Consider the following 11,068-nt stretch of genomic DNA (forward strand, 5'->3'; position numbering starts at 1 on the left):
TCTCTCATCATCTAAGTTTTCCAAATTCTTAGATGACATGGGATTATCATGAGAAACCGGAGGTTTTGTCCATAATAATCTTTGGACAATCTTTAAGGATTTCTGGCGTGCGTTACAAATGCCAAGAGAAAGTTTTTAAAAGAAATTTCCCATAAGGTAATTTTTAAGGATCAAACAAACACAAACTTATTAGGTTTATAGTGTTTGCCTGCTCTGATACCAATTGAAAAAGCGGGGGTCTAACAACCACACCCAATATTTCGATTACCAATCTGTATGGACTAACTCCAATATACTTTTAAGAGAATCAACTAGACAGTCAGACTCAATCCTATTAAAAGTATGTCAAAGAGTTATATCTCACTTTCTCGATTCAATACTTACTCAAGCAAATAGAAATCTTCGAGTCTAATTGAATACAAGAGAAATCACTTGAACGGTACCAAAGACCAATGTTCAAGGATCAATCAATTTCAATCAACAACCAAAGGTTGGATTTTCTAATTGATCGATTCAACGCACAACCTGTGATATTTAAATTATATAACAAAATATAAAGCGGAAAAGAAATAACACAGACACCAGAAGTTTTGTTAACGAGGAAACCGCAAATGCAGAAAAACCCCGAGACCTAGTCCAGATTGAACACACACTGTATTAAGCCTCTACAGACACTAGCCTACCACAAACTAACTTCGATCTGGACTGTAGTTGAACCCCAATCAATCTCACACTGATCCAAGGTACAATTGCGCTCCTTAGTCTCTGATCCCAGCAGGATACTACACACTTGATTCCCTTAGATGATCTCACCCACAACTAAGAGTTTCTACGACCCAAAATCGAAGATTTTAATAAAAAAATCTGTATCACACAGAAAAGTCTACGCTAATAGATAAATCTGTCTCTCATAGAAATACCTACGAGTTTTTGTTCCGTCTTTTGATAAATCAAGGTGAATAGGAACCAATTAATAACCTGAACTTATAGTCCCGAAGAACAACCTAGAATTTTCAATCATCTCACAATAATCTTAATCGCCTAGCGAAATAAGATATTGCGGAATCACAAACGATGAGACGAAGATGTTTGTGACTTCTTTTATATCTTACCTATCGGAGAAATCAATCTCAAGCCAATCTTATGATTGTACTTAGTATGATAGAAACAACAAGATCAGATCACACAACTACAAGAAAAGTAGTATCGGTCTAGCTTCACAATCCCAATGAAGTCTTCAAGTCGTTAACCTATAGGGTCTCGGTAGAAACCTAAGGTTAAAGGAGAATCAACTCTAGCTAATATAACTAGTATCACACAAGAGGTATGGGGATTAGGTTTCCCAGTTGCTAGAGTTCTCCTTTATATAGTCTTTCAAATCAGGGTTTGCAATCAATGTTAGCTTAGTAACAAAGCATTCAATACTCACCGTTAGATGAAAACCTGAGTAGATTCAAGATAATATCTTTCAACCGTTAGATCGAAACTTAGCTTGTTATAAAAAAATGAAATGCACGTTTATTTAGGTTTGTGTAACCGTACCCAAACATGTACATCTAGTTGGTTCAACAGTAGTTAACCAAATGGTTAGCCATATGAGCACTTTCATATCAACCATATTCTTCTTTACCATAACTAGTTCAAATGACTCAAATGAACTAGTTAGAGAGTTTTTTAATTGCTTAGATCTTATAGAAGTATACAAGAAAAATCGAAGAAAAACGATTTGATTCACTCGAATCAATTCATGAACTTTATAGCCACGGTCTGCAAACTTGCATTCCTTAGTTTATATAAGTTTAAGTTCACGAATAATCGTTTTTAGAAAATAACCAACTTAAGTACGCATACTGATACGCGGACTTCAGTACTCGGAACAAGTTTGTTTCAATTCACAAACTCTAGCAGAAATTCACGGAATGTGAACTTCCGACAGTACGCGGGGTACGCGGACTCTAGTTCCGGTTTTCTTGAGCAGCAAAGTACGCATACTTTGGTTCAAGGCATAGGGACTTATACACGTATGAGTTACTACACAATGTTTATATCTAACCATGGTTATATAATCTAAACTCTCATTTTAATCATTAAAACATTCTTAGAGGACGTTATATAGTTGTTGTTCACACGCTATTTTTCATCAAAGCAATTTTCAAGTAATTGAAGCTTAAAATGACTTTCGTCACTAGTAAAGATGAACTTGGCCAAAGCGAAAGCTTACCAACACATATTTCGAGAAATAGATAAGCGAGATAAACTCGGCTCGAAATAGCAAATGTGTATAATCAAAGTCTATATAGCAATACGACTTTTGTCTCAAGATAGGAGATAGAGTAGATAGACTTTTGAGTGATAGATAAGTTCAAGTCTCCACATACTTTTTAGTCGATGTAGATCTCTTGAGCTCAACTACAGTTTCTATCCTAGTCCAAGACTTAGCTGTAAGTAAACCAGATAGTTTTGATCAGTAACATTGACAAACATACTTGAGATAGCAACGCATGCGAATTCGACCGACCAGTACCCTAACAAATACGTTCAGTATAACAATTACATGATAGTGTTAAAAATTTAATTTTAATTAGGTATAATTCATGACTTATGAGCATTAACATATACAGTCTCCAATAAATAAATTCCGAGTATTAGACCGATTTTGACGATTTGCAAGTCCGAATTTATTGCTCCTCCATCCAAACTCTCCAACCGACCGAGAAACGATTTCGAATACTTTGGCTACTACAAGCCTACAACCAATATCCAGTGAATATCCGGTGACCGATTTGTTTTTTTTTTCCTTTTTTGTTTTTTAAATCTAGCAACACCATAGGTGAGCATGCATCATTTCTTGATGTCATCTAACCTCTTATATATTGAACTCAATTTATAGACAACCCCAATTTTTAATAATCAAAATGTCCCGTGTTAAAAAATAACCCTGGGTATTTAAATTATTGACATATACCGTTCATTGTTTTATCTACGGTTAAAATAACTCACGATCTTCAAACTGTTTCCTGATGGATTAATAGCCTCCGTTCCCAATATAATGAAAGAGAAATCTCCATCAAAAAGATCCGAATGGTGTCTAGAAATCTTCCATCGTGATTCTTTTCTTAACCCAAAATGGACCTATCTATCCAACATGTCCAGTCTCCGGTGATCCAAAATTTGTTATGTACATACGGTGACGCAAAATATGTCTTGCCCAATTATTTGTACGGCTACCAAAAGTTACCCCATCCGGAACCACGTTTTCTCCCAATAGAAGAAAATGTAAAAAGACGTTTTTTTGGGGCTAAATCGATAATACGGTACTGCGGAAAGGGTTAGATCGCTCTCATTTTGTAGTCATCTGCTCTAGTCTGTCGCCTCCTCCTCCTCCTCCTTCTCAGTCTAAGAACTATTACCTCCATTCAATTACAGGTCAAAACCCTTCCCCCCGTCTTCCCCAAATAAACTCACTTTATCCTTTTCTCTCGAAGCTGTAAATCTCGGTATCAAAGGTTTGTTCTTTCTCTTTCACTCTCATTACTATCAATGATTTTTTACACTCTATGATTCCGTTTTTTTATCAACCCTTTGGGTTTAGATCAATTTTGGATAATGGGTTTTTGTTAGATTTTACTCTTTTGTACTCTATTGTATGGTTTTATTGATTTTGATTTTTGTTTGAATGTTTTTGGATTTAGGGTTTTTCTTAGGTTTTAGGGTTCTTGTGAACTTTTGAAAAATTGGGGTTCATTTTGATAATTACAATGGAACATTAGGTTTTTCTTTTGTGAATTGAATCACTGCTTCGAGCTCAGGGACGGTAATTGTCAAGTAAAAATAATATAGCCCAGGTAAGAATTTAGATTAGCCAATTAGTATCCAGTACATGTATTCCCTAACCCTTACTGTACGTATAAAAGTATTCCTTTACCCAAGTTCAAAGCTCAAGCATTCCCTGAGCTGCTCAATATCAGTAGGTTAAGTGTTTGATAATTTGTGCTACTAAACCCAAAGTTGTTTCAATCAACTTTCACTAATTTCAGTAGGTTTAGTATTTGATGAAGTGTGTTACGAAACCCAAAGTTGTTTTCACTAGTTTCATTATTCTTAGTTTAAGTGTTTGATCAATTTGTATCCCCGACATGCTTTTTCTGTACTTTGTTTAGTGCGGTAGTATGCAAGTTAACTGTTTAATATCTACTGTACTTATTTATCTTTTAAAAAAAAAATGTATATTGACCTAACAGCGTCCCTCCTTTAACAACAATCTTAATGGATATTAATCTTTATTTTTTAGTATCGGAATGCAATCAAATTGTCACCGCTCCTCATATAGCATAGGACCTTGTAATTTTCACTTTTCCCCTCCATCATATGCTGTTTGAAATTTTGAATCTGTTCAGAAGGTGTTGTTATTTACTCTTGTAGTACCAATTCAGTCAATTAATGATCTGTTTCCATACTTGCCCGTTAGTATCAACTACGGAGTTAGCATTCATAGAGTAATATCTAAACTTAAATGACACATAAAATGCTTTTGGTTCAATGTACGAGCCAAATGCATTCGTAGGGTAACATCTAAACGATAGGATGTCCCTGTCGTTTAACGCTTTCAACACCCTTATCTATGACTGGCTGTTCGATGGACCAATACTGCAATGAAAGGTTTGGTTCACACGGCAATGACAGGTTTGGTCCATTGAAAAAATGATTTCTGGGATAGTAATGATTTGTCTACTAGGAAAGAATCTTTTTTACCCCCCTCAACCATAAATTCCTGGTTCCGTCGCCTTAGCTTGGTTTGATATTATTCGGCTAAATAAGTTTAATTAACAAGTGTTTTTTTATGATTTGTTCCTGTTTAGAGTGATTGGTGAAATGGGTAGGAGAATATTAAATCAGGCGATGAGTAAAATTGTCAATGCGGAGAGGAGAAGTAGAGCTACCGCGACTTTGCAACCTATATCTGGTTTGATGTCATCATTTCTCAATGTCATGAAACACCGAGGTAACTAACTACTAACCATTTACTTTACTTTGTTACGTTCTTGTGAATCTTTCATAAGTATATTTTCTGTTTGTGATTTCGTTGTTGGAGTCATTATCATGTCTAGGTGTGTTCATCGAATAAGTGTTGGGGAATGAACAAATGCAAATTTACTTCTGTTTAATATTTTTGATCTGGTTGTTTATTTCTTGGTATGCTCATCGTAGTATCTCTGTTGTGTACATCTTGGGGGGTTGCTTCATAGTATCTCTGTTCCGCATCAGTTCAAGACTTTCAGTGAGAAAGATAGATTAGGGAACCAACAAGTTTCATTTCTTCACTAAATAGTGTATGTGAGTTTCTAACATCTCTCTAAATCTAGGGTTTATAAGAAATAAAGATGGAATTGGGGATTTTGCCTTTTGGCTTCTAAAAGAAATAGTGGGAACCAAAACTTAGTTGTTTTGAGTAACTAGGGTGTACAACAGAATTATCCTGTTATTTGAAGAGCTATTGTAAGTTATTCATCGGCTTTTGAGTCTTTTACTAATTCTACTCTGCATTTTTATACATTGGTAGACACTGATTAAACCAAAAATTAATGTGTGAGAGGAGTTTGTATGAGGGGATTTACATGTGCATGTAACCATGCACCTGTACACATTAGTTTCTGAAGTTTTATGTCTTTGTGCATGTTTTGAGCGAATGCTTGAAGTATACGGATTAATGTTGGGTATTTTTCATATTTTTCAGTTGAATCTTCAGTTAGTTTAGATAGACTGTATAGCATTATGCTTCATGGTTGTTATCAACTGTCATGTTGCTTAAAAGTTAGAACTTAAAATATGGCTTCAGTATAACGTGGTTATGTATTGTTTTGAGTGGAACTGGTATTGCGAGTTACTATATCCCTTTTGACTAAATTTACTCATGCATTTTGTAGACACTGATTAAATGAAAAACATGTATCCATTTTTTATACATCCAGAGAGTTGGTGTGTTTGCATTACATGCATATTTATGCATGTTATTTTCTGTATTGTTGTGTCATTCTGCATCTTAAGGTGTTATAATGTGATATTAAAGTAGATGAACTCTTGATGGGTAACAATTGATCTGGAGAGAAAGACCCGAGCCTTAGTTATAGGTACAAGGCTTATTCACAAAAATAATTGGGCACTCGCTTGTTACCGCCTCTTCTCACATTTTATTACATGTCAAGCCCTGGACTATCGGATCATGGCACTCACCCTTGTGGGTTGTGCATTCCGAAGATCTAGGGCCTGTGGATGGTAGGCACATCACCATCCACGTCAGACCGCTAGCAACTAGCTGCCAAGTGCGACTGCTTTTAGTTGAACATTGGAAGATATTTAAGATTCTGGTGGAAAAAAGACCGACTGCACTTAGCTATTAGCTTGTTACTCACGAGTTGCTTGCGGTCTGACGTGGATGGTGACGTGCCCACCATCCACAGGCCCTAGATCCTCAGAATGGACAATCCGTTGGGGTGAGTGCCATGATCCGAGGGTCTAGGGCTCGCCACGTCTTTAAAATGTGATAAGTGGCGAGAACCAAGCGAATGCCCAATGATTTTTGAAAAGTATGAGATTACTCTGCTCTGTTAGCTAGTAATATGTGTGCCATATATAGTTATTGATAATATTTGAGTTGTTTTTGTTCATCCTCAGCGAGAGAAAACAGATTAGGGATTACAAAATCATCTGTCATGGATACAACTAACCCATAATTAGACCTTGAATCTGAGTACAAGAGCTATGAGTAGGATGGTGATCTCACATGGGGAGCCACCTACCTCAACACTCTTTAAACCTAGTTAGGGTTAAAGTTGAAAATTTTGGTCTCATTTGAGAGTTAAATGGATGGACACAGTTGACACTAGAAGCAACAGATTGTATCCATCAAGGAAGGAATTCAGATAGATCTGCTGATGATTCCTGCAATGTTGATGTATAATGGTCAAGGAACTAGTACTACCAGAAGACACAGCCCTATTTACATACTAGCTTTTCGCTCAATGAACCTGCTGTTACTAGCATTGAATTTTTACCAATATATGTACAGCATGGGCATCCTAAATGTCATGTCTTTGTTTTGAATCTGTCTAGTTATAGGTCTAAGGCTTTATCATTGAAAATTATCGGGTACCTGCTTGTTGCTCACCTACTCGCGTTTATGACATGGCAAGTTCTGGACCCTTGGATCATGGCGTTCTCCCTAACAGATTGTCCATCCCGTTGATTAGGGCCTGTGGATGGTAGGCACATCACCATCCACGTCAGACTGCAAACAACTAGTTGTGGTAGATAGTTTGTTACTCACGAGTTGCTCACGGTCTGACGTGGATAGTGACATGCCCTTGATCTACATGTTCTAGATCCTCGAGATGGACAACCCATTGGGGTGAATGTCATGATCTGAGGGTCTCGAGCTCGCCACACCATAAAATATTAGTAAGTGGCCAGTAACAAGTCATTTTTGAAAAAATCTGAGAACACTGTACTCTGTTAACTAGTAATTTTGTCCCATAATGATGCTATTCAGCTATTGGAATTTGATTCTGTCAGTAAGTGCACTGAGCTGATTTTTGCTGAAATACTTTGCTCATTATGTACATTCGTTTACAATTGAAATGGGTATTGAAGCTCAAGAACTTCACTAACCTGATTTTTGCACAACATATTACCTATCATGTGCGTTAGTTCACAGTGAAAATCATCCTTGCATCAGCTTGAGATTGGCTGGCTAAATTGTTATTCGTAAAAGTGCATCAACTGAGCTGTTGAACACTGCAAAAGCCAATCAAAACATTGACTTAAGGACTTGGTATATTGGACCTGCTTTGTTGATCCAAAGGGCTTTGGTGACTAAAGGTGTCCTCGACACATTAGTTATTTGTTTCTACTTTCTAGTGATATTTTTGGTTAGCCAATTCGAAGTAAGCAGCTAAAATCTGTATATCTCTGTGATTGTTCCGTGTGGGAAATTCTTTGTTTTGGTAGCATTAGAGAACTATTGTCAATTTAAATCCAGATTCTATGTTTTGTTGATTTTCAACTTCTGTTAGAAGCATTTACTTCGCAGTTCTTCATTACATTGTTCTTTTTCTAGCGTTACAAAAATGCAGTTGTAAATTAGAATTGTAGGATTTATTACATTCGTGCAGATAATCTATAGCGCACTATGTCGTGTGAATGGCATTGCTCACAGAGTTTTTGCATACATACTTGATGACTATAAATATCATTATCTGGCTTATATTTTGTCTAGGATATATCAAAGATTTTGAAGTACATGATCCTCATAGAGTGGGTTCAATTACTGTCGAACTGCAAGGCAGAATAAAAGAATGCAAGGTTCTCATGCATAGGCAGGACATCAAGGCGAAGGATATTGAAGAGTACAAAACACGTAATCTTCCCACAAGACAGGTGTTACTTCCCTCACTTTTATCTTGTTAATTGATTTACTTCAGCTACAGTAGAAGCTCTGAGCCTTTCTTCTTCAATAGTGTTTGAACTTTGAAGCTAGTCCAGTCGTATTGATACATTTCTGTAATAGCTTCTCTTTCTTTTTCTATAATGCAGTGGGGGTATGTCGTGATTTCTACTCCAAATGGCGTTTTGGATCATGAACAAGCCATTGAACAGAAAGTAGGTGGTCAGGTTATTGGTTATTTTCATTAACCACGACCCCTTTAATCCTCCTTTAGAACTGAGAAGAAAAGAACTAGGAAATGTTTTTGCACCGCCTATCCTCACAGGTTATAGACTTTTAAGGAATTCATGTAACCTCTTCTTTCCTTCTCACATTTTTATACAATAGTTTCCAAAGAGTAGCCAGTAACTGCAGAAAATAGAGGTTCATATAACTTGGGGATAAAGTGGAATCTAATTAGATTTTGATCTCTGTAAAAAAAAACTTAAGATTTTGCCATATTCAAAGAGTGGTACTTTCTTGCCATCTGAAAGTCTATTTTTCTGTGGAATCTGTGGATGCTCGTCAGCAAATAAAGTGTGGATTTTTACCTGTTCATCTGTTTTCCTGTTCTTGATGGGCCTAAATGGGCTCTGGATTTGCAATGTACTGGTGTCATGGACTCATGGTTAAAGAAAGAACCATAACATTGGGCATACCAAAAACTTTATCGGCATACAAAGTCATTTTCCTAGCCAGGGTGTATTGATAAGGGGTGTCTAATGGGTATGAATGACCTATATACCCTTAAACACTTCGAAAATATTGATTTATAGGCTTTAGGTTCGGCTGACTCGTGTTGATGAGTTATCAGCCGAACTTCCCGCTGTAGACTGAATTCTTTCGATCTTGTTTTGATCATAACTTCTTCGTCCAATGTCGGAATGACCTCATTCTTTTTGCGTTATCTTCGTATTTTCATTTTCTTGAAGATGAAGATAAAATCTACTTGATTTTAATGGGTTAAAATCTACGATTTCCATTATATAAGCTGAACCATTAACATTTTTTATTCCTGAACTCTAAGGAATAGGTTCGGCTTACATCTATGAGCCGAACCAACCCATTGATGAACAATTCGGCTTACATCTATGAGCTGAACCTCACATAATTTTTCTTCCAGATCACACAGGACTAGGTTCGGCTCATTATGATATTTTTAAACAAGCCGAACTAGTTGGTTCGGCTCATAACAATAACACTTTCAGCTTGCCGAACTGTTCATTAGTTGTCAATATCCAGGTTTCAGACCAAGGTTCGGTGCATAATTTAGGTGAGTTGTGAGCCGAACCTAGGTTCGGCGCATAATGTTGTTGTTTTTTAAGCCGAACGGTTCTTCAAATTTTCAGCCTGAAAGTGTATATGAACAGTTCGGCTGATAAGGTTTTCATTATATAAGCCGAACCATTAACATTTTTTATTCCAGAACTCTCAGGAATAGGTTCGGCTTTTTAGGAAAATTTTATACAAGCCGAACTAGTGTCTAGCAAATGTTCGGCGCATACCTAAACAGTTTCAGCTAGCCGAACTGTTCATAAAGGGATCGGTTCGGCTCATAAATGTAAGTCGAACCTTTTCATCCTCCATTGTATCATTCTCGTAATCTAGGAAATCAACCATTTGGGAATCATTGTTGTAGTTGATGTGTATTTTCCTAGGTTTTTTAGATGATATATGACACTCCTCATCCTCCATTGAATCAAGAATTAGAATTTTCTCACTTTCTCCTTCTCTTTCTCTCCTTCTTAACCAAACCAAAACTTTGATTTTTTTCCCCAAATTTTTCATCTAAACAACTCTTATAATTCTGAAAATTATTTTAATCACTAAACAAAATATTTAATCACTAATCAAGATTAGTAACACTAATACGTAAAGGGCAGATTTGCCATTAAAAATTTTTGGGTTAAGGGGTTATCTGATTTTGCTATTTCACAACCTTTTTTTGTCTTCATTCAGTATGCCTTGGAAGATTTTGGTACGCCCAATATTAATATTATGGTTCTAAACAAAAGTTCATAAACTGGGGATCACTTTCTAGTTACTACCACCCTTTTTCTTTGTTCTTGTTCATGATCTGATTTGGAAAGGGGTGAATCATTTTTTCAAAGTTCTTTGTTTGCTAGGTTTTCTTAACAGAAAGACTTTAAAGATAAAGAAAGGAAGAGAAAATGAGGATGAGTGAATTTTCTTGAAGGTTTTGATAAACAATATGGACAGGGTTAGATCTTGGCATAAGCTTGCAAAAATTTGACAGTATAGGTTTAAGGTTCTGAAGTCGTACAGATCAAGAAAGCAACATTACATTCAATAGGCACCACACATTTTGTACAACCACCACTTTTTTTTTTGTGCCAAATTGTGTTGCTTGTGTCTAAGATTTTTTTATTCATTTTATTTTTCTGGTTAACACTTTCAAATAGTAATAAAAAAAAATCAAGTTAATTTGTTTGTCGAGTGAGGTCTATCTACCGCAGTACACAAGTAATTTAAAGTACTTGACTGAAACCTGCCATGCACTCGTGAGTCGTGACCGCCTTGTATCATCCTTTTAGGGATGTAAACCAAGAAATGGTACTAGTCCAATAA

The 11,068-nt window shown here is 36.2% G+C and overlaps 1 protein-coding gene across 1 annotated transcript; it reads left to right on the forward strand.

Moving 5' to 3' along the window:
- The first annotated feature begins 3,323 nt into the window (after positions 1-3,323).
- LOC113343466 (40S ribosomal protein S15a-5-like) lies at positions 3,324-9,037 on the forward strand. Its single transcript, XM_026587637.1, has 4 exons — positions 3,324-3,506; positions 4,860-5,002; positions 8,273-8,433; positions 8,590-9,037. The coding sequence occupies exons 2-4, from the start codon at positions 4,873-4,875 to the stop codon at positions 8,686-8,688; spliced, it is 390 nt and encodes a 129-aa protein (XP_026443422.1). The 5' UTR covers positions 3,324-3,506; positions 4,860-4,872; the 3' UTR covers positions 8,689-9,037.
- The last annotated feature ends 2,031 nt before the right edge of the window (positions 9,038-11,068 follow it).

The sequence above is a fragment of the Papaver somniferum genome, unplaced genomic scaffold (genome assembly GCF_003573695.1).
Source record: "Papaver somniferum cultivar HN1 unplaced genomic scaffold, ASM357369v1 unplaced-scaffold_6, whole genome shotgun sequence".
Lineage (NCBI taxonomy): Eukaryota > Viridiplantae > Streptophyta > Magnoliopsida > Ranunculales > Papaveraceae > Papaver > Papaver somniferum.

Excerpts from the sequence above, each read along its gene's own strand:
- LOC113343466 (XM_026587637.1), top strand. The coding sequence starts at position 4,873 with ATGGGTAGGAGAATATTAAATCAGGCGATGAGTAAAATTGTCAATGCG. Across the intron at positions 5,003-8,272 it reads CAATGTCATGAAACACCGAG|GATATATCAAAGATTTTGAA; the intron begins GTAACTAACTAC and ends TATTTTGTCTAG. Across the intron at positions 8,434-8,589 it reads GTAATCTTCCCACAAGACAG|TGGGGGTATGTCGTGATTTC; the intron begins GTGTTACTTCCC and ends TCTATAATGCAG.